At 40.4% G+C, this 27,500-nt stretch overlaps 1 protein-coding gene across 1 annotated transcript; it reads left to right on the top strand.

Annotated features, from left to right (window-relative positions):
* Positions 1-878: 878 nt before the first annotated feature.
* On the top strand, positions 879-17,292 carry LOC115833846 (multidrug resistance-associated protein 4-like; the record flags this gene model as incomplete). Its single annotated transcript, XM_030808669.1, has 4 exons — positions 879-967; positions 7,460-7,632; positions 8,122-8,227; positions 17,158-17,292. Coding segments are annotated over exons 1-4 (480 nt in total), but the record flags the coding sequence as incomplete, so codon positions are not given.
* Between the last annotated feature and the right edge of the window lie 10,208 nt (positions 17,293-27,500).

Here is a 27,500-nt window from a genome sequence, read left to right as displayed (position 1 = left end):
CTCCTTTGGCCAAAAAAAAAGGATGTCCCGTTCTAACATTGGAGAGTTGTTTTTGTTTTGTTTTTTGTTTTTTTGTTTTTTTTTTTGAGATGGAGTTTTTGTTCTTGTTGCCCAGGCTGGAGTGCAATGGCACGATCTCGGCTCACTGCAGCCTCCACCTCCTGGATTCAAGCAATTCTCCTGCCTCAGCCTCCCAAGTAGCTGGGATTATAGGCATGTGCCACCATGCCCAGCTAATTTTTGTATTTTTAGTAGAGACAGGGTTTCACTATGTTGGTCGGGCTGGTCTCGAACTCCTGACCTCAGGTAATCCACCCATCTCGACCTCCCAAAATACTAAGATTACATGCGTGAGCCACTGCGCCTGGAGAGAGATTCTTAATCTTGGAAAACTGTTTTGCCAATGGAGAAAATATCCTAATTTATTCTTTAGTGTAAATTGGAAAATACTTAATAATTTGGCTTTGAAGCACAAACTTTAATCATGCTGTTGGTATTTTCCAGTATTACACGATTGATAGTTAATTTCTATAGGTCTCTTGATGTTGACCCTCGAATAATTATATCCTTATATTTCATGTTAAGCTAATATTACCAGGAAGCAGTTTTTTAACATCAGGCCTGTATTTTTCATTTTCTTCTTAAGATAGCACATTGCAACAGTTTTGTTAGTGTTCAGTGGTCTGGAAGGTATTTTGGAACACGCTTTGTACAGTGGAACGTTAATAGATATGTTGTTTTGTAAACAGGCATTTGTAACGCTATAATTAATGATTATCATGTTTATTTTTGGTATCTTAATTCTATTGTTGATGTTAGTATTGGAATAAAATGAAAAGAGTCTGTGGTAATGACCGTGACTGTTTTGGGCACTTAGGAACCTGTTTTGTTCACTGGAACAATGAGGAAAAACCTGGATCCCTTTAATGAGCACACAGATGAGGAACTGTGGAATGCCTTACAAGAGGTAATTGATAAAATGTAATTATCTTTAATTTGTTAGCATCAGTATGTGTATATGTACCTTTACAGCACTGCAGGAAATTAAGAGGAGCTTAGTGGTTTAACTAACTTTGTTCACCACCCAGGAGATCATTGAGGCCGTGGATATGCTAAAATGTGTATACTGATGATGATGAAAACCAAAAATAAAATTTCCCTTGTTCTCATTTTAATTTTCTTCCTATTGTCCAAAACAGTTTGGTGTTGTTTTATTTGTCTTTAGCAATGCGTTAAACTAGAAGTTGTATTTATGAGTTGAGATCCTATTAGTGACTAAGTTACTCTGCACCATTTATTTTACTGCTCTGTTCTTAGGGAATTTCTAGTAAGGGAAGCCCATAGTCATTTTTCATTAACTAAAAGATAAATGAGATCATATTTATGAAATGCTTTGAAGTATTGTAAGAAAGTGTTTATAAAGGTAAAGTATACAGTTGGAATGGGATAATAATTATTTATTGGCAAACATGTAATTTTAACGCAGGTAACAGAACCTGCAGCCTCTGCTAAGTTTTTATACTAATGTGTTGATTTCTAGAGGATTTTTCTATTTTTTATGTGGTTCCTGTTGGGCCACGTCTTGAAATTTTCTCACCCTTGCATGAAAAGGACTTTGACTATTAAGGTGCTGTTGGTTTGTATATTTTAACACTGATATTCTGTGTTCAGTCTAGTTCTGCAAATTTGTGCCCATCTACTTGACGGCAGGAAACCATATCGTAAAACTGGTAATCCCTCACAGGACCTAGTTTAGTCTTTTGCTTTTAAAAAGTAAGCATTTAAGGCTGGGCGCAGTGGTTTACACCTGTAATCCCAGCACTTTGGAAGTCTGAGGTGGGTGAATCACCGGAGGTCAGAAGTTTGAGACCAGCCTGACCAACATGGTGAAACCCCATTTCTACTAAAAATACAGAGATTAGCTGGGTATGGTGGTGTGCACCTGTAGTCCCAGCTACTCAGGAGACTGAGACAGGAGAATTGCTTGAACCTGGGAGGCCAAGGTTGCAGTGAGCTGAGATCGCGCCACTGCACTCCCATCTGGGCGACAGAGCAAGACTCCATCTCAAAATAAATAAATAAATAAAAATAAATAAAAATTGGCCAGGCACGGTGGCTCATGCCTGTAATCCCAGCACTTTGGGAGGCCGAGGTGGACGGATCACGAGGTCAGGAGTTCCAGACCAGCCTGGCCAACTTGGTGAAACCCCATGTCTACTAAAAATACCAAAATTAGCCAGACGTGGTGGTGCACACCTGTAGTCTCAGCTACTCAGGAGGCTGAGGCAGGAGAATTGCTTGAATCTGGGAGGCGGAGGTTGTGGTGAGCCGACGTGCCACTGCACTCCAGCCTGGGCAACAAGAGTGAAATTCCATCTCAAAATAAATAAATAAATATTAAAAGTTAAAAAAAGTAAGCAATTAATAAGTATTGTTGAATATGTTTGATCTCTTCATTTCAAAGAAGTGTGGAGCCTGGACAACATAGTGGACTTTGTCTCCACTAAAAATAAAAAAAAAAAAAAAAGAGTTAGCCAGATGTGGTGGCATGCACCTGTAGTCCCAGCTACTCAGGGAGTTGAGGTGGGAGGATCTTTTGAGCCCTGGAGGTCGAGGCTGCAGTGAGACATGATTGCACCACTGCACTCCAGCCTGAGTGACAGAGATTAATTTCTCTCTATTGTTACTGTTGTTGTTTTGGATTGGTGCATTTGTTATTGTTGCCCTTCCAGGGATAGCTCTGAAATCTTTAATTTATAGATGGGTTTTGACTGTGAGCAAGTAGACTTGGAGGCCTGATGGTTTCCTGCCAGTAATTCTTGTTTCTGAAGGCATGTCATTGCCAAGTCCTTACACATCCACCCTGCTTTCCAGCAACCCGTGGGGATTTTCTTTTTCTAAATTAGGTCGATTACTTCACCTCCTGATACTTGATAAGCAATTGACCTCTGATTTCATTTAAATTTGTGAATCTCTGTACAGTGAAATTCTAGGAGAGAAGAGGTGGGTACAGTTAACTCTCAAATGCAAAGGAAGATAAGGCAATCCCCTGCCCCTAAACTCTCAGGACAGGTTTAATAGTGAAATTGTGACACACCCTAAAAGAACAAGAATTACTCATAAAGTATTTTTCTATTTGTTTCAGAGCTTGAGATTTCTTGTCACAGATTCTCAGAGAGCAAAAGTACTTTTTAGAAACGCATTTCTCTATGAACAGTGAAGAAATGTTAATTGGGAGATGATCCTATCAAAAACTATCATGGAACTTGACTGTAACTCATAGTTATTTCATTTGTTATAGCCAAAATTAAAATAAAATTTAGTGGCCTCTCAAGAATTCTAGAAATGATGAGGTGGAAGACGTGGTAGGTCCCCCTCAGAAGTGAAAAATTATCCCGTCATTGTCTTTCTCTGGGAATTACTTCTTTATGACATTGTAGGTTTTTCTGCGAATGATTTGGGAGAGTTTCTAAAAATTAGGGTACAACATTGTAGTTCCAGTGTGATTCCAGCTGTTTTTAATCATTCATATATTCCGAAACCTGACCTAAGAAAGACGCCAGAGCATTTACATTGCTTGTTTGGGGGTAATGAGACAAAGACTGGAGGAGAGTGTTTTCTTTTCTCTACAGTTTTCCTGAATTTTGCTTGTTTTTCTGAAATTACAACTTTATTAAATGTAGAAAACATTAAGTTTTCTATATTTTAAAGTATAATGTTATGATATCTTGGAGCCAATTAATTTTATAAGGACCATGTTTCTTTTACAATGACATTTAGTAAGGAAATCGTATGTAAATTCTATTTCTGTGTAGATTTGTTTTGTAATTTATAAGAATAGACATGTCACAAAATGAGGTGTCCTTGTAACTTCATACATTCAACAGATATGTGTGGGGAGGTTTTTACGTAGGCATTTGTAGACTCTGGAGCTATAGCAGTCACCAAGAAAGATAAAGTCCCTACCCTCTTAGGGCACAAATTCTTGTGTGGAAGATAGAAAATTAAAAAATGCATATGTAATATAATATTAGATACTGGTAAATGTAATGAAGAAAACTACAGCAGTGCATGAAAAGAACTAGCTGACTGCATTATTAAAAATAGGCGGCCGGGCGTGGTGGCTCACGCCTGTAATCCCAGCACTTTGGGAGGCCGAGGCGGGTGGATCACGAGGTCAGGAGATCGAGACCATCCTGGCCGATATGGTGAAACCCATCTCTACTAAAAATACAAAAAAAAATTAGCCAGATGTGGTGGTGGTATGCACCTGTAGTCCCAGCTACTTGGGAGGCTGAGGCAGGAGAATCGCTTGAACCTGGGAAGCAGAGATTGCAGTAAGCTGAGATCGCACCACTGCACTCCAACCTGGATGACAGAGCAAGACTCCACCTCAAAAAAAAAAAAAAAAAAATAGGCAGTATTTCATCGTCCGGGAAGGAGCAAAATAAACAAAAAAAGAAAAAAGAATAGATATTATCTATTGATCTCTTATTTGGTACCAAGCACTATTGTAAATGCTACACATACCAACTCATTTTATACTCCAACAATTTTAGGAGATAAGCATCTTCATAATAATCTTAGTATGGTCTTATTTACAAGTTAATTAGGAAGCTAAGATAGAGAAAGTTCAGGAACTTGCCCAGTTGGCAGAGCCAGGCAGGACTCATACCCATGCTGTGTGTCTTCAAGGCTCCATTTTTTATTTTAAAATGTCCAAATCACAGAACAGTCAAATGAATAGTATTATGAACATACACATACCCTTCTCCAAGATTCACCATTTGTTAATACAGTATTTTGCTACATTTGCTTCCTCTCTTATAGCCCTTGAAAGTAAGTTGCAGACATTTCCGTGAAGTTGCAGTTAATCCTTAAATATGTATATGTACCTCCTAAGAACAAGAACGTTCAACTACATGACATAATACAGTTATTTACCTCACTGAAGAAATTGAAGAGTAATGTAATACCATTGTCTAATATATTTTCAGTTTCCCCAGTTGTCACTCTTAGTCACTGTGTTCCACTGTCTCCATTGTCTTTTTCTCAGTGCTAATACTTAACCATAACTTGAATGTGTGATAACACTACAGAGGGCCTTCACATTCATATCATTTTTTTTTTTAATTGAGACAAAGTCTTACTCTGTCGCTCAGGCTAGAGTGCAGGGGCGCAATCTTGGCTCATTGCAACGTCCACCTCCCCAGTTCAAGCGATTCTCCTGCCTCAGCCTCCTAATGGGATTACAAGTGCCCGCCACCATGCCCAGCTAATTTTTTTTTTTTGTTTTATTAGTAGAGATGGGATTTCACCATGTTGGCCAGGCTGGTCTCGAACTCCTGACCTCAGGTGATCTGCCTGCCCCAGCCTCCCAAAGGGCTGGGATTACAGGCATGAGCCACTGTACTCAGCCACACATTCATGTCATTCTCATAACCATCCCTGATTCAATCATGATGACAGAGTCTCAGAAGACACTGTTGTCTGGGAAATGTGTTTGTTGTTCTTCACCTCACAACCCTATTCTTCATCAAGTCAATGTGGATAACCTCAAGGAGGGTCAAAACCCAGAAGAATGATGGGATGGCACCTTAATCAAGGGCAGGTGTGAGATTATTTCTTCAAATCTGGCTGCAAGTCTTAGAACAGACCTTTTTGCACTTACCAGTATTGTCAAAATCAACTCAGAAGGAAAAGCTAATAAAAACTTTGCCAACATCTACTTTTTATCAGTTCCATCACATGGGATATAGGTCTCTGAGTATGTTTCATAAAAAGATTACTCAGTAAGTGCTCTTCCTTGTAATGGAGAGGGCTTGACTAAGCTATGACATATTCCATCCTATAATTTTCAGGGTAACATTTTGCACCACGAGCCAAATCTCACACTTCAGATTTTAATGTCCTACCTTGCATGCTAATGCCAAATATCAATACCATATTTAATCTTAACTCAAAATTCCTGTTTCTTGGAGTTGGACTTCCATCATGAGTACAACTCGATCACATTCATAGAAGTGTGCTTCCATATTTAAGGTACATGACAATGTTGCCCGTTTACTCTTGGCTTTTTGTTGTTGGGCATTGCAGTTGTGTACATCTGCTTATTGGCCATCACTCATCTATCTGCTTGCTGATCTCTTAATTGGAAGTGTATTGACTCTTGGTTCCTCTATAGCTCTCAAATGTCACCTGAGTTTGGCTCTTGTTCTATAAAATGTCTCCAAAACAAACATCAGTGAACTGAACCACCACCCAATGTAGTATCAGATCATCTTATAGCTACAATTTTATAAAGATACATTAATATCATCTATCCCCATCGTCTGGGGCAAGATGTTATATTGTGTCCTGTTTTTCGTGAGTTTTCATTCACTGCCAAACATTTATTAGACTGAAGAAAATGCACCGACCTGCTTTAGCGATAGAGACTTAAACTTGGGAAAGGACCAGCCCAAGAATAAGCTCCTGATTTCCTAACAAATGAGGCACAGTTTCCCATTGTTTGCATTTGTATTTTTTTAACTTTTCCAGTTGATTAAAAAACCTTCCAAAATGGTAAAGTGCCTATAAGATGGTATCTTTGGAGGGCCATACCTCCTGCAGTAATTTTCTTTTTAAATTTTCCCATGAGTTATACTCACTCCTCTCCAAAATGTACTTTGGGAAACTTGACCCAACCAGAAAGATCCTTTCACCTTTTCTTCAGACTCTATATTGGGAGCATGAGCTTCATTTTTTGAGAAACTTCCTTCCCTCCCTGGAAGAGGGGTTCTTGGTGGCTGTCACGTTGGTTGTTGGTAAGGGAGTTCAGGTGCTGGGGGACACTGATAAGATTTTTTTCCACCAACTCTATCGAGGTCTAATTTACATAGCAGAAAATGCTCCCTTTAGAAGTGATTCAGTGATTTTGGTAAATTTATAGAGTTGTGCAGTCATTGCAGGATCCAGTTTTAAAACATCTCTGTTACCCCAGGAAATTTCCTTGTATCCATTTACAGTTAATCCTCCAGCCCCTTCGCAGCCATCACTCTTTTTGTCTCTCTAAATTTCTGTAATCTTTTAACTAAAAATTAAGAAGGGATTTTTTTAATCTTTCTGTATTTTACCTATAGAATAATTTTATTGATCATACTGTGTTTTTCTTAATGAAATTGTCCTAGGCAGTATTAACACATGATCCTGCATGAACAGACTGTGCTCGCTGATGGTGATAAAGGAGCATCTTGGGTTCCATTGTTTGTTCTCTTAAGTCAGAATATTTCCGTTTTGTGTAGACTCTACCATCTTTCTCATTGAACATTAACTAGAGGTAACTCTCAGCCTCATGTATGTTTCCACTTAAGTTATATCTCTCGAGAGAAGGGACTTGAAGGTTCTAATGTCTGTGAGGCTTGACTACTTCCATAGCGGCTTGAATGATAAGCAGTCATTCTTCTTTGTACATCTACAGGTACAACTTAAAGAAACCATTGAAGATCTTCCTGGTAAAATGGATACTGAATTAGCAGAATCAGGATCCAATTTTAGTGTTGGACAAAGACAACTGGTGTGCCTTGCCAGGGCAATTCTCAGGAAAAATAAGATATTGATTATTGATGAAGCGACGGCAAATGTGGATCCAAGGTATAAAGCTGAGGTCCATGTAACCTTGAGTCCATATTTTAAGTGTGTAAATGGGAAACATGGAATGATTCTGAGAAATATTTCTAAGTGCTTTGTTTGCCCCAGAGATAACATTTTAACATGGATAACATTCATTCTGAAAAAACAGAAGAAGAAACCCAAACATGTTTTCCAGTGTCAGTTTTATTATTCAGTATCCCAGGAGAGCTAGATTCCTCAAATCCACTCCCAATAATCAGCTTTAAGCAATTTGGAGGGAAGATATTTTTCATTGTTTTATGAAAATTAGTAAATTACTACATAGGTTTTTTATACTTGTTTTTAAAGAATAAGATTGTCCTAAAACATTTTAACATGATTTTTAAAACATTGAATATATATGATCTTTTTTTAAAAAAAAAAAAATCTCTATTGTGCAGTAGAGCTTCTTAAGTCTTAAGTCTACTTTTTGCATCTTTACGGAATTAAACTTAACTTCTTTGATTGCAGAACTGATGAGTTAATACAAAAAAAAATCCGGGAGAAATTTGCCCACTGCACCGTGCTAACCATTGCACACAGATTGAACACCATTATTGACAGCGACAAGATAATGGTGAGTCCTTCACCTGTGGAATTCCTGTTGCTCCCAATTATGTTCACTTTTTCAGTTTATTCCTTCCTTGTAAAACTTGATAGAAACCCCTAGTAAGTTAATTTTCTGTTAATTTTGGCTCTCATTCCCAATAGTAATTCATATGCTTAACTACACCCTCAGGGCTACTAACAATATATCCAGTGTATCTCTTTGCATATGATTGTATGCAAAAATCATATGTTAAAAGTTTACCATGAAAATATCCCAAATCTAAGATTCAGCTTGTGATGCTAACTGTCGTACTACAGAATAGTATCAATAGAAGATCACAGTCGTCATCACTGTCACAGTTGTTTCAGCATTCTTGATCCCCTTAATGAAAGATTTAGGTTTTTATATACTGCAAGGGGCTTGTTGGGTAATGTTGCAGAACTTCTATGCTGTTGGGACTTTCACAAGATATGTGTCACGGGGGAAGAGATGAGAAGATCCATCACAAATTATTTTCAGAGAGGGCCTAGCCAGAAAAACAAATGATTCCAACAGAAAGGATTTAACATAGGAAATTTATTACATAAGAATTGGAGGGCTTAGAAAATGAAGAGAAACAGTGATAATTTTAGGAAGCAAGGCCAGGCACGGTGGCTCACACCTGTATCTCAGCAATTTAGGAGGCCGAGGCAGACAGATCACTTGAGGTCAGGAGTTCGAGACCAGCCTGGCCGACACGGTGAAACCCCCGTCTCTACTAATAACACAAAGATTACCTGGACGTGGTGGCAGGCGCCTGTAATCTAAATGTATCATATAGACTTCTTGTTGGGATTTGCTGTTGCAGCATTGATGATAGCTACTCCTTTTATTATCTAATGCTTGGAAGTGCTGTCAACTTAGAAGGTCTGATTAGTTAGAGAGACAGCAAGCAAGGACAGAACTTGCCAGACAAGTCAGCTGGTCACTCCTAAATCTGATCAATCAGCTTCTGACCACGTAAATGTCTAGTTCACAAGCATCCCCTTGATCCATCAGCGCTGTTACCATTATTGAAATGTGCCCATTAGTTTATTGCTTTATATACCAGTCCCTCCAGGTAGATTTTGAGAACCTTAATTTTTTTCTCTCTTGATTAATGTCTTTATCTAAACTCTGAACATGGTTCTACAAAGCAATTTACAGTTGGCTCCTCCCTACGTTTCTAGCCTTTCCTCACTCTGTTCACTCTCTTTCTTTTGTAGTAAAAGCCACAGTCCTTTAGTTATTGTCCTTCAGTTCATCAAACGCAGCATTCACTGTTGTGGTCATGCCCTCTCTACACCATGCACAATGGCAGCTTAGACTATGATGTGAGCAGTGAAGATGGTGCAATGGATAGATTTGGAGTAAATAGCAAAGTAAAGCAAATGGACTGTGATGGATTGAATGTGAGATCTGAGGGAAGTCAGTCCCGGTTTCTCTGTTTGGGACCTGACTATCTGGATGAGTGAGGAAGACCTGGAAGAAGTAAATTTGGAGAAGGGAAAGGCGAGCGTTCCCTTGGAGGATGTAACTGTTGAGGTGACATTGCATTTCAGCATGGAACTTTCCTTCTCACTCCCAACTCCATGAGTGTCTCCAACTATGGCAATGTCTCCAGTGATATTGGGAAATCTTCCATTTAGGGCTCCCTGGCCACGAGGTCATCAGTGACATCACAGGAAGTCCTACTAGGAGGTATAAATTTAAGTAAGGAGTCTTATTACAAGCTCCAAATTCTTTGTGAGAACTATTTTCCAATTTTTCTTAACAGGCAATGGCAGGATTCAGCCTTAGGGAACCCAGGAGACACGCATTCTGTAGCTTGAGATTGGGAACTGGCCTCTGTTCCCTCGACTCCTAGCTGAAAGCGTCTCCTGTCTTCTAGAGCTTCTGATCATCAGCCAGCTTTCAATTTGGGGGAACACCATACATACCATTCTTTCTCAGATCTTTGATTTTGGAGGTGTTTTTTTTGTTTGTTTTTGTTTTTTCCCTTGCTTGCTTTAGAGATAACATTCCAGAAAACACATGTTCTGTTCTGTTATTCTGAAAGCTGTGGAAACATAGAGACAAGTGAATCAGCTGCAAAGCTCAGTGCTCCAGAGGGCAGGCTCAGGGAGTGGCTGGGGAAGTGACAGATGTTAATGAAGGACATAACCAACACTATTGTCATCATACAGTTGTGTAATTGCAAGTGCTTAAGGTGTAATAATTACATTTTGTTGCATTGGTGAATACTTCTCCACAAAGACGGATGGATATGGTTTTGTTTACTGTAAGTAAATCAAGCAAAAGGCTTGTTGGGAAACAACTGCGACCTAATTAATAGCTTTGTTTATGTGTTGACTCTCCAAAGGGATTTACCCAGTTTTGGTTCATTAAGCGCCATTAATGTGTTAAGCTTAGAATTTTATTTTATGAAGATGTTCTCTCAATTTTAACTTTATTAAACATGGTGTAGTCTTAATGACAGCTAATTTAATCTTCATTTGCCCAGTTGCCACAAAACAGTAGAGCAAGACAGACAAATTAGAAATCCTCTTTTTTCTAATATGCACCACTATCTCCACATTAAAGACAGCTTCCTCCCTGTAGTTTTTAGGATTAGCTGGTTACTTGTGACTTGTTTTCCTTTCAGCCAATAGCACAGCCTTTTCCTCCAGTCCCTGCACACCCGTCCTTACAACGCTCTGGATTCTCCCTGGTAGCGTGAGTGAACGAGGAATAAGCGAATCTGCAGTTAGAGAATTCTTCGGGAGTGAATTACAGAGAACCAAAACCAGGACTGAGAAATTCAGATTGTAGCTCTTTTCTTTGTAGGCAATCTTATGGGTATATAATGTATATCTTTCTTTCTAAACCCAAATCTCTTTTTAGTAGAGTTTCCTCAGAGAAAACAAACTAGAAATCGTTCTAACAGAACCAGCTGGAGAAACACAACTCAAAGCTAACTTGAGTTTTATTTAAATTCTATGTTTCATCTTCATGGAACTTCTCTTTAAGAAACCGACAACAGCCACAATTAGAACATTTCAGAAGAAGAAAAATTACTTCTTGAAAAATATGCTGAGACATTTAATTAAAGTGTTCAGGGGGACAAAGAACTAATGTGAAGGTAGAAAGCACAAACTGGGGCTGGGCGCGGTGGCTCATGCCTGTAATCCCAGCACTTTGGGAGGCTGAGAAGGGCAGATCACCTGAGGTCAGAAGTTCGAGACCAGCCTGGCTGACATGGTGAAACCCTATCTCTACTAAAAATACAGAAAAATTAGCTGGGCATGGTGCCGTGTGCCTGTAATCCCAGCTACTCGGGAGGCTGAGGCAGGAGAATCTCTTGAACCCGGGAGGCGGAGGTTGCAGTGAGCCGAGGTCGCGCCACTGCACTCCAGCCTGGGCAACAGAGTGAGATCCATCTCAAAAAGTAAAAAATAAAAAATGAACAAACTGGGAGAATAAATACACACAATTGCAGAGCTTTGGGGAAGTGGCTGAGTGGGTCACTGGGACCTACCCTTCATCTTCCCCAGGTGAGAAGAATCATTTACTGTTTCAAGACCTGAGGCAGGATTTTAAGTAATCTTTGCCACATGCCGTAGTATCTTGTCCCAGAGAAGAGTCACAGGCACCCACTTTACCAGTGAGGGAACCAATCTCCAACGTCAGATGACTCTCCGTACACCCCTTTCGTCATGGCGGCCCAGAACCGACCTCCGAAATGGAAACCCTCCCACCCTCACTCTGCCTGTTGCTAAGTGGGGTTTCTCTGTATCGCTTGCTGCCATAGTGAAAGCTGTTCCGAGCTTTTCTTTTCCTATGGTCAGGCTTTATCCTTCACCCTGTCCTGCCCTTCCCCTGTTCTGAGGTCACCCCACTATCAGCAATGGCATCCTGCCAATTAAATGGATTAAATTGTTTTGCAGTTGGTTCACTTAATTTTTATATCTAGGACAGCTACCTGGAATATCTGCAGATATACAGCCTGATAAACACATCTTCACTGAGCTTATGTAACTGCGTAACTGACTACTGCATTCCAGTATAATGTGTTTTTCCTTGCCCTTCTGGAGAGAGCAAGTGATTTGAGGTTTGCATTGCTGGAGAGATCCTGGGGCCACGGGACCAACATCAATGCATGGCTTAGTTTACGGTTTTTACTTGGGTAGAGGAAAGGTGAGGACCGAGCAGGAGATTTCAGGACTGTTTTCATGTAGGTACAAAAGATATGAAGATACAAATTCAAGATTATACCCCTTTTTCTGTACAAAAAGAAAATTCAGAGTCACTTCATTTTGTTGTAAAAGATCTAGAATCTTTGGTCAAATCAGTAAATACAGATTGAGTCCCCTAATCTGAAATCTGAAATGCTCCTAAATCTGAAACTTTATGAGCTCTGATGTGAAGCTCGTAGGAGACACTCATTGGGGCATTTCAGATTTTGGATTTTCAGATGAAGTATGCTGAATCTGTAAGTATGTATAATGCAAACATTGCAAAATTCAAAAGTATCTGAAATCTGAAACACTTCTGGTCCCAGGCATTTCCTAAGTATACGCAACATGTATAAAGGCTAAGCGGTTAAAGTTCTATTCTTAGCATTTTTTTCCATGTGCATCCTAACTTGGCCCTTGTAGCATCTGATTGTTCCTTATTTTCTCTTTTCCAATATTTAATTTGTGAGTTAAGCCTCTGCCCTCTTTCCTGCTGTGTCTCCTTTTTGCTTTTCTCTCTCTTGTCTATAGCCATCAACTTGAGGCATGTGGTCCTCTAAGGCTATAGCCTGAATCCTGGCATCCCTATACCTCCTTCCTTATCTATTTCCCGGGGCTAGCTATACTCTTTCTCTGCCGGACCTCACTCTGTGGTCTTACCAGACTGCACCACTGGTCAGTCACCCAGTCGTGCCCTGAATTTTACTTCCTTTGTATTTAACTTTTAGCCAGTGTGCATGGGGTGCCTGCTCACATGTCATGTGCAATGCCAGGCCTTGGAGATGCAACAGTGAACAAGAGCAATCACATAACCCTGCCCTTGAGGAAGTGATAGGTGAGCTGTCAGACCTCTTGGCATCTGGAATGACCACTGTCCTCCCACCCCTCACCTCCACCACCATTTCTACGTGTCCAAGTCTATCCGTTCCTCAAGGCCCAGTTTGCTATTTTCTCCTGCCTGAAGCTCCTCCTCAGAAATTTTGGCCAGAGGTGACTTCTGCTGTTGCTAAACTCCCACTTGTTTTGCCTTTTTTCTGGCATTCTAGTCACTTGAGTGTTTTCTTCTGTCTTTTTTTTTTTTTTTTTTTTTTTTTGAGTGTTGGCTTCCTAAATGGAGGGGCTGGGACTTACCCATCTCTGCCTCTTCCACAGCATCTAGCATAATGACATGAATGCAGTAAGTGTGCAATAAATGTGTGCTGAATAAATTCAGGAATTCATGAAGGTTCACTTCCATTTTCCTCCAATGTGTTTTGGCAGAGTGTCACTTGCTCATTATTAATCCTGAAACTTTAATGAAGTTTGTTTTCTTGGGCCATGAGTGGGGGCTCACGCCTGTAGTCCCAGCACTTTGGGAAGCCAAGGTGGGAGGATCGCTTTGAGCTCAGGAGTTTGAAACCAGCATGGGCAACATGGCGAAAACCTGTCTCTACAAAAAAAACAAAAATCAGCCAGGCTTTGGTGGCGTGCACCTGTAGTCCTAGCTACTCGGGAGGCTGAGGCTTAAGCCCAGGAGGTGGAGGTTGCAGTGAACCAAGATCGCACCACTGCACTCCAGTCTGGGTAACAGAGTGAGACTCTGTTTCAACAACAACAACAAAAAATTTGTCTTCTTTTTCTGTGAGTATATGCCAGGCACACAGTAAATAATTTTGAGTCCTGGGTATAATAGGACTCAAATTGTAGTGGAAAGTGAATAGGTGAATTTTTTATGCTTGCAGGCATATTTTTCGTAAAATATGCCGTTATTATCCAAATAAAAAAGTCTCTTAGAAAATTAACTGTTTACAGTTCTCATTGCCCATATTTTACTTCTGAAAACAAAGAAACTGAAAGTAAATAATAATGTACCTCTGGGAACTCACATGAAGAGGAAAGAAGACAGGTTTACACCCGGGTTCAAATCCCAGCTCTGCCATCTCCCGATTTGTGCAGCCTAGGCTAAGTTGTTTAACTTATTTGCACTTCCATCTTTATCTCTGGCTGTCAGCATCTTGATAGACTGTTTCTTGCTCATCTTTGAATCTCCCATTCCTAAACGGTACTTTGGAAACAGACATTCACTCAATATTGGATGAATGGATGGAAGGAAGCAAATTACCTTATCCATTCTATTTTGGGAGTTTTCAGTGATGATTGTAAAAGCAGAGCATGTTCAACCCATTTTATTTTCGTTTTCCCACAAACTGATATTTTAGTTATGGGGTGCTTTCATTGATTTTTATGGTAGCCATACTCTTTGTTAGGTCATATTTATATGCCAGGGATGCCTTGTCTCAAATCTTGCAAATTCATCTGCAGCTGTGATAATCCAGTTCATTATAAGATACTATATTTTGGGGGTTATTTGGGATTTTTTGGGGTTTTTTTTTTTTTTTTTTTTTTGAGACAGAGTCTCACTCTGTCGCCCAGGCTGGAGTGCAGTGGCATGATCTCAGCTCACTGCATCCTCCACCTCCTGGGTTCAAGTGATTCTCGTGCCTTAGCCTCCTGAGTAGCTGGGACTACAGTTGCACACCCCCATGCCCAGCTAATTTTTGTATTTTTAGTAAAGATGGGGTTTTGTCATGTTGGCCAGGCTGGTTTCGAACTCCTGGCCTCGAGTGATCCACCTGCCTTGGCCTCCCAAAGTGCTAGGATTATAGGCATGAGCCACTGCGCCTGGCCTAATTTTGTTTTAATGCGTATCAAAAAGTATTAAAGAGGTTGGTTTTATTTTATATTTTTTAAGTGTGAAACCTTATAGAAGTTAAAATTTTAAGTTCTAGTAAATTATTAAGGTCGTGGTTTTATCACCCCTAAACTCAAAAACTCTCCTAACAAATAAAATGCAGTTGCTAAGTTGTTGATATTTATAAGGCTTAAAGTATTTTGACCAAAATGATCTTTCTGTCATTTTTATTATTAATCTAATAATAATAATGCTTTTTGAGAACATTATTTTTTTTTTCCTGGCTCTGCCTTTTTAGATTCTGGTCATTTTGAGAACTCCAGGTCTCAGTGGCATTCATGTGTTTTCAGACAATGAGAGGGAATCTGGAACGATTTACTAGTCACTCAAATGTGAATAGATTTAGTAGGAATTTGGACAAGGACCAAATAGTAGTAGGACTTCCTTTCCATTAAACATTATGTAAAGTCTTTACAGAGAACTCACTATCAACTCTGTGGGAATAATTTTTAAAAGTTTACTTGTTGCTTTTGCAGACTAAAACTTAATCATTTTAGAAGGTAATTTGATTCACTTATTTACTTAGTCTTTAGCATTAGAGAGACCTGTATTTTTAAATTGCAGATTTTTTTCTTCCTTGTCAGGAGGAGTGGTTATGCTCTGTAATGCTATGCTTAAGTAAAATTACACATTTGGGGTATCTAAATTGGCATGCCAAATTATAGGACATTTTAATTATTATGTGGATGTGACAGATTCAATTATTCTTGAACTCTTTTGAGAAAGCTGCCCTTAGCAGTGATTCACAGTAGTAAACAAAAGATTAACAGGAAAATGCCCTTTATTAGGCTTAATAAATGTGTCCGATTAAATACCATGGGACAGAATTAACTGCAATGCCTACATGTAGAAAAACAACCTGTGTCCTGTTTGGAGGTTCAGCATATTCTCTTAAGATAAATTTACTCTAAATACGGCCTAAATGAAGAACTAAGTGCCACTTAACATCAGAACTGTTTTCCTAGGTACGTCATTTGGGCCAATTGTTCAGACTCTTTCTTCCCTCTGAAACCATTAACCAAAGCCACTAATAAGTAGAAATGCAGAGTTAAGAGCCCCTTCCTCCCTCTTTCAATTTCCAGTGGACATATTAATGAGCAATAAAGCAGCTAAAAGGCAAGCAGCTAAAGAAAGAGAAAGAAGCAAAGAAAGGTGATTGGGAAAACATATTCAGCCCTCAGCAATGCAGACTGGGCTGCCCCATGTGCCATGTGGGCTGTGATCACAGGAACTTGGAGCTCAATTTCTTAATTGCTTCTTTAGTCTTATCCAAAGAGAAAATTGGATTTCTAGAGATTTCTTCTGTGCAGAGAGCAATTATGCTAAAGCTGCTTAGATAACAGCTTTTTTGACCAGCCTTTCTCTCTCGGAATAATAAAGTACACCCAGAGCCGATTTCAGAATCCACCTTAACCTCACCATTCAGAGTTTAGCCCCTCTTAGCAGCTGACATGTTCTAGAACCTTAAAGAAATTCCAGAAGCATTTACTTCTTTTCCAAATATTGCTTAAAGTCTATGAAACTGGCTCGGCAATTAATTTACTGTCAGGTCTCTCCCATCTGTTTTTTATGACATTACCCTACCTTTTAGATAAATTGAATTTGACTTTCTTAAATCAAGAAGTTTCCCAACTCTGATCATATGTATAAATACCCCTCAATGCTGAGAGTCTGACAGTTAAAAGCACTAAGTAATGATAAGAACCCAAAATGCCTTTGGCAGAATATAAAATGCCACAGGACTGCTGAGTGCCCAGAATAATAGTCTAGAACTTTCATTTTCTTCCTTTCCTATAACATTATAGTAATAAAAGGTCAGGTTAGGCCTTTGTTTGCTTCGTAAAACAGGGTAATCAAACCATTTAAACACCATCCAGGCCTACCACCCAAACAGATTCTCTCCCTCTCCTGCCCCTTTCCGAAATATTGTCTCTGTTATAATATGTTACTGCAAAACATTGTGTTTCAATGGGTTTCTTTCTGCTGATTAACAGGTTTTAGATTCAGGAAGACTGAAAGAATATGATGAGCCGTATGTTTTGCTGCAAAATAAAGAGAGCCTATTTTACAAGATGGTGCAACAACTGGGCAAAGCAGAAGCCGCTGCCCTCACTGAAACAGCAAAACAGGTGAGCGTGCTCCAAGGAGTTGTAATTAAAGTTTGTCTCAGCAGCTCCCTCCGCACAATTTGGCACCGTGGGTATGGTAACAAGCACTGTGTACCCTTTTCAATTATAAGCCTGCAGAGACAAAGCTTCATGACTGGGCCTTAACAGCACGTCCCGGGTTGAAGTCAGGTCTGCAAAGAGTTGGCAGAAGCGGGTAGGGGGCGGGGGGGTCGAGTGTGTGCACACTCAACCATGTGCCCAAGAAGTGGAGAGGTGTTAGACCAGACTTTTTATACATTTAGACTCTGTGGGTTCAGATTCTCATAGAAAAAGGCATAGAGCACATAATACTCATATTCTGCAGACCCATTGCATTTCATTCTTATTGATAGGCAAATGCTGTTGAGGTACATACAGGAGGTTTAAGGGTTTGAGCAAAAAGTGTGGGATATTGTTTATTGTTCTAGAATGATCTACCTAGAAAATGTTCTACCTAGATCTACCTGGATTGCTTTTGGTTTCTGTTTTATTGTTTGTAAAGAAAACTGTTACATAATACTCTCACTGTTGCCCTGGGTTTCCCCCTCATTCTTTGTTGTTTAGAATTAGGCCCATATAGCCCATATGCTTCCTCCACCTTCTATAAGATGCAATTGCCAGGCCAGGTGTGGTGGTTCATGCCTGTAATCCCAGCACTTTGGGAGGCCGAGGCAGGCAGATCACCTGAGGTCAGGAGTTCGAGACCAGTCTGACCAACATGGAGAAACCCGATCTCTACTAAAACTACAAAAATTAGCCGGGAGTGGTAGCACATGCCTGTAACCCCAGCTATTCAGGAGGCCGAGGCAGAAGAATCACTTGAACAGAGGAGGCGGAGGTTGTGGTGAGCCAAGATCACACCACTGCACTCCAGCCTGGGCAGTAAGAGCAAAACTCCATCTCAAAAAAAAAAAAAAACCAAAAAAAAAAAGATGTAATGGCCATCAGGACAAATCAAGAATTTATAATATGTTATAGCTATAGCCTGAATAATCCTTGAAGTGTGTTTATAAGGCATTAAAGACACACAGGCTACGTGTTCTCTTTCCAACAATGGTGATGTGGAAGTATCTCATTCTATGGATGTGATAACTGCAGTTTGATTTAAGGGACTTAGCCAGATGTCACGAGGTCACCTGTAATTCTTCCTTAAAATTCTGTGAGGTGAGAGTTGTATTGATGGAGGGAGGGAAGGAACATCTGATGTTCTTGGCTTAGGGTGGAATGAGACTTCTAGCAGTACATGGTAAGGCTCCCATCAAAACTGTTCATCTGTAGGCATTATAATATGGGTATGATTTTCCTTCTTCATTGTTTTCTATATTTTTCAGGTTTTCAACACTGTAGATAGAATAAAATAGCTTGTTTGTGTGTAATATTTTAAATATCTATTACAGACAACAGAATAAGAAAATAGGGGCCAACATGGTGAAACCCCGTCTCTACTAAAAATACAAAAATCAGCTGGGTGTAGGGGCAAATGCTTGTAATCCCAGCTACTCGGGAGGCTGAGGCAGGAGAATCACTTGAACATTGCAGTGAGCCAAGATCGTGCCACTGCACTCCAGCCTGGGCGACAGAGCGAGACACCATCTCAAAAAAAAAAAAAAAAAAAAAGACAGGGCGTGGTGGCTCACACCTGTAACCCCAGCACTTTGTTTGGGAGGCTGAGGCAGGTGGATCACGAGGTCAAGAGATAAAGACCATCCTGGCCAACATGGTGAAACCCATCCTCTACTAAAAATACAAAAATTAGCTGGGCGTGGTGGCACACATCTGTAGTCCCAGCTACTCGAGAGGCTAGGCAGGAGAATAGCTTGAACCTGGGAGGCAGAGGTTGCAGTGAGCCGAGATCATGCCCCTGCACTCCAGCCTGGCAACAGAGTGAAACTCTGTCTCAAAAAAAAAAAAAAAAGAAAGAAAAAGAAAATACATTCCCATATCTAACAGTATTTCTGTATTAAAGATTTATACAAATAAAACCTAGGTTGCCTTCAGTTCCTATTTCATCTCATTCTCCATAGAAGTGAGGAACTCTCCTTTCAACTGTTTGTAAGATACTTCTTTGAATCCTGCATTCATCCTCAAAACGGTTCTGTAAATGCCTTTGTGTGCACAGCATTATGCTGGGCACTAACAAATACGTTAAACATGCCCCTAGTCATTGACAATATAAACCAAAGGATAGAGCAGAGCAGAGATTTGATTGATGTGCTAGCCCTGATGGCGATGATGATGATGATGATGATGGTGATGATATGTGGCAGATGTGCACTGTGCACTTCTCATTATGCCTGTTTAAGAGGCTGAGGTGTAGAGAGGGAAGGAAATTGCCCACGATCTCGTAGCTAGCAGAATTATAGGCAGAGTTCGGATTCAAGCCTGGCTTTGGGATCGACAAAATCTGTGTTCTGAATTTTCATAAGAATCACATTGTGTATGAATAAGGAGGGAAGCTGTACTTGAAGCACTGTATTTCTTTTATACCTGAAATTTACAGAATACTTTTATCTTCTAGAGTGTCTCCCAGCCAAAGCTTCCCTCATAAAACCCCATCAATCATTTGGGATTCCCTGTATAATCTAGTCACAAAAGAGCCAGGAACCTCAAAAACCCTTTTTGTTCTTTGGTACCTCAGGCATTTCACATCAAAGAGATGTGTCCCTATCTATATATCAAAATACCCATTTAAAAAATATGTTACTTATTATCAAGGGATGGAGTAGTAAGAAATAGGTCATAGAATTTTAGCATGTTCCAACTAACATAAGATAATACAGTTCACCTTTGTTTTACAGATGAGGAAACTAAGGCCCCAAGAAGTGAGTGGACCCAGACTAATTTATAGCAGAGACAGAATTAGGAATCTTTTTTTAAATCAATGTTTAATGCAAGTATACCATACATGTAGAAAGCGACATTGGTCGTAGGATTTGAAATCTCAATTACTGGTCCAGTAATCTTCCATCTAATTCAACAATATTAATGGTAACTTACATTCGTGTAGTTCTTTATAATTTATTTTACATTGTTTACATAGTTCTTACATGTATGATTCTACTTAATCCTCACAGCAGTCTGTAAGTCTTACTGTATTGATGAGGATGTTGGGTCATGAGTCTTCACGTGGACACAGAGCTGGTCCGTGGAGAACAGAAGGCAGATTGCTGGGGGAGGCCGATGTGTCCCCCTAGGTAGTGTTCTGTGTCAAGCCTGAAAAACACTGCTCCTTGTCTTATTTGGTATCCAAGATGCAGCTAGTCGCCCAGATTCACACAGTGGCAGAATTTCCTTCCTGGATTTTAGTCCTGCCTAACCGCTGGCTCAGGTCACTTCTACAGAAAGACATAAGGAAATACACAGCTTGATTCTCATCCAAGTTGAATATCTTCTTGACATTTCTGCATACACTTGGTCCTCTTAGCAGAACAAGCTGTCAGAGTGTCAACCTTTTACATGTGCAAGCATCAAATATCAATGCATCATTCACAACTGTAACACCATGAGGATTAGTCTAAATCAACAAGCTTTTTGCTCTCACAGATTAGAATTCATTTGTTGGAAGGACAACTCAACATCTGGGAAAAGGTACTTCCAAGTCACGTATTCTTGACCACGGAGTTGCTTTCCTGAAAATGCTGGTGCAGGCAAAGCGGAGTCTCTCTTTTGACTGAGCTTTGCAGATGACTCAGAAAGTATTTTAATATTTTAAATTAAATTAAAATCACATTTTCAATTACATATTAAATTAAAATTACATAATTACATTTCAGGTACATAAAGCTGAAGGGTGCACTGGTTTGCTCAGGCTGCCATAGCAAAGTAGCACAGACTAGGTGGCTTAACCCATAGCAGTTTATGTTCTCACACTTCAGTGCTGGAGTCTGAGATGCAGGGTGTCAGCAGGGCTGCTTTCTCCTCTGAGGCCTCTCTCCTTGGCTTGCAGATGGCTGTATGTTCACGGGGTCTGTTCACGGGGTCTTTTCTCTGTGTATGTCTGTGTTCTAATCAGTTCTTTCTCTAAGGCACCAGTCACATTGGATCAGGGCCCACCCAAAAGGCCTCATTTTAACTTAATTACACCTTTAAAGACTTCCTCCAAATACAGTCACTTTCTGATTACGGGTTAGGACTTCAACATAGGAATTTAGGGGGATGCAAATCAGCCCATAACACAGGGTAAATGTCAATCATTGTCTTCCCTGATGAAGCCGACCTAATTGGAGGTTCCCAGTGAGTAACAGAGGTGCCATTTTGTGCACTCATGAAATCGCCAGATACAACTCAAAAGTTATGAAATCCTGGCCAGGCGTGGTGGTTCACGCCTGTAATCCCAGCACTTTAGGAAGTTGAGGCAGGTATATCACTTGAAGTCAGGAGTTCGAGACCAGCCTGGCCAACATGGTGAAACCTCATCTCTACTAAAAATAAAAAAATTAGCCAGGCATGGTGGCGCACGCTTGTAATCCCAGCTACTCGGGAGGCTGAGGCTGGAGAGTCACTTGAATCCAGGAGATGGAGGTTGCAGTGAGCCTACATCACACCACTGCACTCTAGCCTGGGCGACATAGCAAGACTCCGTCTCAAAAAAAAATATGGATGGATGGATGGATGGATAGATAGATAGATATGAAATCCTGACATCCTGGATCCTAGGAGCCTGGGGCCTGTTTGAAAGGTAGAGGAGACACTTAGCAGCCAATGGCCTTAAAGAAGTCACCCAAGGCCTGTGAGCCTCAGAGGCCTCGCCTGTCATGCCAGTATTGCAGTACTGCCCCAGTTTCTTCACTGTTAACATATATTAAATGAGATAGGGTATGTTTAAGTGATTCAAAGAATATAAGGCATTTTACAAATAAAATCGAATTCTAGCTATTGGGATAAAAGCTCAGTACTTTTTTTAAGACTGTAGACTGAACTCTTAGCTCCCAATAATAGCAAAAGAAGTATCCAAAGTTTTGTAGCTTTATAGACTAAATAATTACAAATTATTTTTAAGAATCAGCTTACCAAATGATATATGCTCATGTTTCAAAGTTCAAAGCTTTGATAGTTTTGCAAAAAACTTTAATAAGTAAAAAGTAAGTCACTCTGCCACTCCTGCCCTTCATCACGCAGTTCCTCTGCCAGGTTTCAGCCCTGGCACCTTCTTCTCCAGTTTTGTTGACGTATTCTGTGCATAAACAAGCACATGTGCATATATAGCTTTTCTGGTTTTTGAGCACAAATGCTAGCTATTCTTTACGGTTTTTCACTTAATATTATATTCCATATTATATCAATACATATATTTACCTCATTTTATTATATATGTGTATTTTTTATTAGCTCTGTCTCTCTCTCTCTCTAGAGAGTTTCACTCCTGTTGCCCAGGCTGGACTGCAATGGTGCAATCTCAGCTCACTGCAGTCTCCATCAAGTGATTCTCCTGCCTCAGCCTCCTGAGTAGCTGGGATTACAGGCGCCCATCACCATGCCCGGCTAATTTTTTTGTATTTTTAGTAGAGATGGGTTTTTACCATGTTGGCCAGGCTGGTCTTGAACTCCTGACCTCAGGTAACCCACCCGCCTTGGCCTCCCAAAGTGCTGGGATTACAGGTGTGGGCCACCATGCCAAGCCAGTTACCTCATTTTTTAATGGCTACCTAGTATTTATACTTTTTCCACTCTGTACTTTTTGCTTTTCCCAATTAACTTCCAATTAAGTTAGCTATTTTTGTTTTTTTTCCTGGTGAATAACTTACCAGATTTATTTACTAGTTATATTCTGTTTTCCAGTTGATCAGTTTCTGCTTTTATTATCTTTGTTTTTTGGTTTTTCTTGTTGCTTCTTCTTGAATGCATTTGTATCCATTCTTTCTTCCTTAGTATTTTAATGCCGTGAATTTTCATATTCTGTAGGTTTTGGTATGTATTGCTTTCATTCATAGTTTTTTATTTATACATTCTGCAATTTTGGATTTTAATTTTCTCTGGCCCAGAAACTATTGAAGAGGGAAGTTTTTAAAACTTTTTGGCGGTAGTGGTTTGTTTTTTCTGTTCATTTCTTTTCTGTTTTACTCATCAGTTTCATTTTCATTGCATGTCATCCATATCCTTTCTATCCATTTGGAATTTTCTTTGTGTCCTAGCTTTTCTAGATGTTCTTTGGGCATTGAAAAGATGATGTTATCTGTTTAAGGTATAGAGTTTAATAAGGTTTAATTAGTTCTACTTTGTTAATTACATTCTTATTAATCCTTATTTATATTGGTCTGTTTTCTGTGACTTGCATCTAGAGGTGAATTAGTTTCATACTGTACATATTTCTCTTTGTACTACCTGTCATTTTTGTTTTGGTAACTTTGATGCTATGGTTTTCAGTCCACAAATGTTCATAACTTGGGTTTCCACTGTGAATTATATTTCCTGCCATTTTAACATGACTTTCTTTGATTCATGTAATGGTTTTGGTCCTAAATCCACACTGGTTCAAAACTACATTGGGTCGCATGCTTTTACTTCATTTTCTTTGTCTGCTATATATGGGATTGTCTTTGAATATCCAAAGGTGTGTCTCCTCTATATGACGTGGTTAGGTTTTACTCTGAGATTTAATCTTAGCCTTTGCTGTTAATAGATGATTTTAGTACATTTACATTTATTGAGATTATAAGTATGTTTTATCTTTGTTCTGTCATGTTATGCTTCAGTTTTTAGTATTCCTTTTTACCTTTTAATTTGTAGTAGATAATTTTTGTTTCTTTGAATATTGTTTTGTGCATGTTCCTTTTGTTTCCTCTAAATGCTGTTTCTTTATTGACTCCCTATTATAAACAATGGCAATATAAATACACTTCTGTCTCCATCCTACCACCAAATTTTAGCTTAGTTTTTCTTCTATTTGCCTTCAAACCCCAAATATACTTAAGCCCCTGTTATTTGACTTTCCTTTAAATGATACTTTCTCCATCTTTTAGTTAGCTAAAGTTTATCCTTCAGTACTTTTTAAACCTCAGGCTACAACCCATTAGTGGTGCTGTGAAATCAATTTGGTCCATCATGACTAGCGTGTTTTAAGATGTAAAATGGAATAGAATGGAATGGAAGAAAAATAACATGTATCTTTCATAGTAATGGTAATATTTTTTGAAATGTTTTTCAGTATAGATAGAGATAGAGGTAGTGGATGTGTACCAAGTCCCCGTGTACAGTGAACTGTGCCACCCATTATTGTGGGTGGCAGTTTAAAAAAAAAAGGTGCAAAACAATGCTCTATACCATCTTAAAGGGAAAAGTTCTTTGGAACTTAGAATCCCTGACTTATTGCATGTCTGAAATCTTTGTTACCCCTCTGATTTAAATGTGGTGGCCATACCATGGCGCACATTTACCTATGTGACAAACCTGCACGTTCTGCACATGTATCCTGGAATTTAACATAAAAATAAAAATTTTAAAAAGTGGTGGTTATAAAATTATTGGGTCACACCTTCTTCCACTTAGTATGTTGCAGCCTTTACTCTAGGGTCTTCTTGTGTTGTTTGTTCATATGGAGACATCTATGACCACATCTGACATAACTCGGCCTCTTTTCTTTCTTTTTTTTTTTTTTTTTTTTGAGACAGGGTCTTGCTCTGTTGTCCAGGCTGGAGTGCAGTGGCACAATCATAGCTCACTGGAGCCTTAACCTCCCAGGCTCAAGCAATGCTCCCTTCTCAGCCTCCCTTAAAGCTGGAACTAGAGGCACATGTCACCATGCCTGGCTAATTTTTTTTTCCCCCATTGAGATGAGGTCTCACTGTGTTTCCCACACTGGTCTTGAACTCCTGGGCTCCAGCCATCCTCCCACCTTGGCCTCCCAAAGTGCTGTGATTACAGATGTGTGCCACTATGCCCAGCCAGATCTTTCTTCTTGTATGCTGAAAGGGTCATTAGTTTTCCTAGGACATTATTGTGCAGTCTTTCAGACTTTTGATTCAAGTCTTCTTTTTTTTCTGGAAGTTTACTTGAATTATATCCTTGAATTTTTTTTTATTTGATTATATTCTCTTCTTTACAAATATCTATTGTGTATGTTTTATGTCCTTTGTCTATTTTATAAAGCTATTTTCTCCTTAATCCTTTTTAGTTCTTTATTAACTTTTAATTATTTTGTTTGTTTGCTCAATCTTATCCTGTGTCTCATACTGTTGTTTCAGCATTGGCTAATCTTTGTGCTGCCTTCAGTAGAAATGCCACTTATTTTTTATTTTTTATTTTTCCTTTTTTGAGACAGAGTCTCCATCTATTCCGCAAACTGGAGTGCAGTGGCATGCTCTCGGCTCACTGCACCCTCCAACTCCCAGTTCAAGCAATTCTCATGCTTCAGCCTCCCAAGTAGATGGGATTACAGGTGTGTGCCACCACAACTGGCTAATTCTTGTAGTTTTACAAGATTTCATTATGTTCATTATATGATACAAGTTTTCATTATGTTGGCCAGGCTGGCCTCGAACTCCTGGCCTCAAGTGATCCTCCCACCTCAGCCTCCCAAAGTGCTGGGATTACAGGTGTGAGCCACTGCACCCAGCCCATTTCTCTGATATTTTCACTTTTCTCTTCCACTTCACTTTTGACCACTGTCAACTCGTGTTTCAGCATCTTCTATTGCTCTGCCATGTTTTCCTGTATTTTTGCATCTCTGTTATGCACAGCCTGATCATTCTGCTGCATTTTCTTTGAATGTATTATATTCATAAACTTTATGTGCTCAACATTTGTCATGTGTTTATCTTATTTCATTTCTTATTTATTTGTATAATTTCCAGGCTCTGTACTACTCTTAAAATTATAATAATAATTTTTATTATTCCTACTCCTCACTTATGAATAAAACGAACTCTTCCTGGACCAGATAGTTGCAGGATAGTTGTGGCTAGGGCCTTGTTTCTGGCTAAAGGGAATTTTCTGCGCTTAACGTAGAAGTACCTTATGACCCAGAGAGGCTGTGTGTGTGGCGGTGGGGAGGCGGGGAGAGTTGTGGGTGCGTATGTGTATGGGTATGTGGGTGTGTGTGGGGGGTTGTGGGTGTGTGTGTATGGGTGTGTGGGTGTGGGGGGGTTGGGGTGTGTATGGGTGTGTGATGGGGTTGGGGTGTGTATGGGTGTGGTGGGGGATGTGAGTGTGTGGGGGTGTGTGGGGGAGGGTGGGTGTGGTGTGGGGGTGTGTGTGTATGGTGTGTGGGGGGTTGGGGTGTGTATGGGTGTGGTGGGAGGTGTGTGTGTGCGTGTGTGGGGGTGTGTGTATGGGTGTGGTGGGTGTGGGTGTGGTGGGGGTGTGGGTATGTGTATATGGGTGTGTGGTGGGGGTGTGGGTGTGTGTGAGGGGGTGTGGGTGGGTATGGGTGTGTGGGGGTATGTGTGTGGGGGCGGGAGGGTGTGTGGTGGGTATGTGTGTGTGTATATGGGTGTGTGGTGAGTGTGGGTGTGTGTGGGGGTGTGTATGGGTGTGTGTAGGGGTGTGTGGTGGGTATGTGTGTGTGTATATGGGTGTGTGGTGAGTGGGGGTGTGTATGGGGTGTGTGGGGGTGTGTGGTGGGTGTGGGTGTGTGTGGGGGTGTGGGTATGTGTGAGGGTGTGTATGGGGTGTGGTGGGTGTGGGGGTGTGGGTGTGTGCGGTGTGTGTGTGGGGTGTGTGTAGGGGTGTGTGGTGGGTGTGGGTGTGTGTGGGGGTGTGGGTATGTGTGGGGGTGTGTATGGGTGTGGTGGGTGTGGGGGTGTGGGTGGTGGGGGTGTGGGTGTGTGTATGGGTGTGTAGTGGGTGTGGGGGTGTGTGTGTGTATGGGTGTGTGGGGGGTGTGGGTGTGTATGGGTGTGTGGTGGGGGTATGTGTGTGAGGGGGTGGGAGGGTGTGTGGGGTGTGTGTATGGGTGTGTGGTGGGTGTGAGGGTGTGGGTGTGTGTGTGGGGGGTGTGGGTGTGTGTGTGGGTGTATGGTGGGTGTGTGTGTATGGGTGTGTGGGGGTGTGTGTGGGGGTGTGGGTGTGTATGGGTGTGTGGTGGGGGTATGTGTGTGGGGGTGGGAGGTGGTGTGTGGGGGGTGTGTGTATGGTGTGTGTGGTGGGTGTGAGGGTGTGGGTGTGTGTGGGGTGTGTGTATGGGTATGTGGGGGTGTGGGTATGTGGGGGGGTGTGTGTATGGGTATGTGGGGGTGTGTGTGTGGGTGTATGGT

The sequence above is a fragment of the Nomascus leucogenys genome, unplaced genomic scaffold, assembly GCF_006542625.1.
Source record: "Nomascus leucogenys isolate Asia unplaced genomic scaffold, Asia_NLE_v1 001545F_32653_qpd_obj, whole genome shotgun sequence".
Lineage (NCBI taxonomy): Eukaryota > Metazoa > Chordata > Mammalia > Primates > Hylobatidae > Nomascus > Nomascus leucogenys.
The sequence above is the reverse complement of the archived record's forward strand: the minus strand, read 5'-3'. Positions and strand labels throughout refer to the sequence as shown.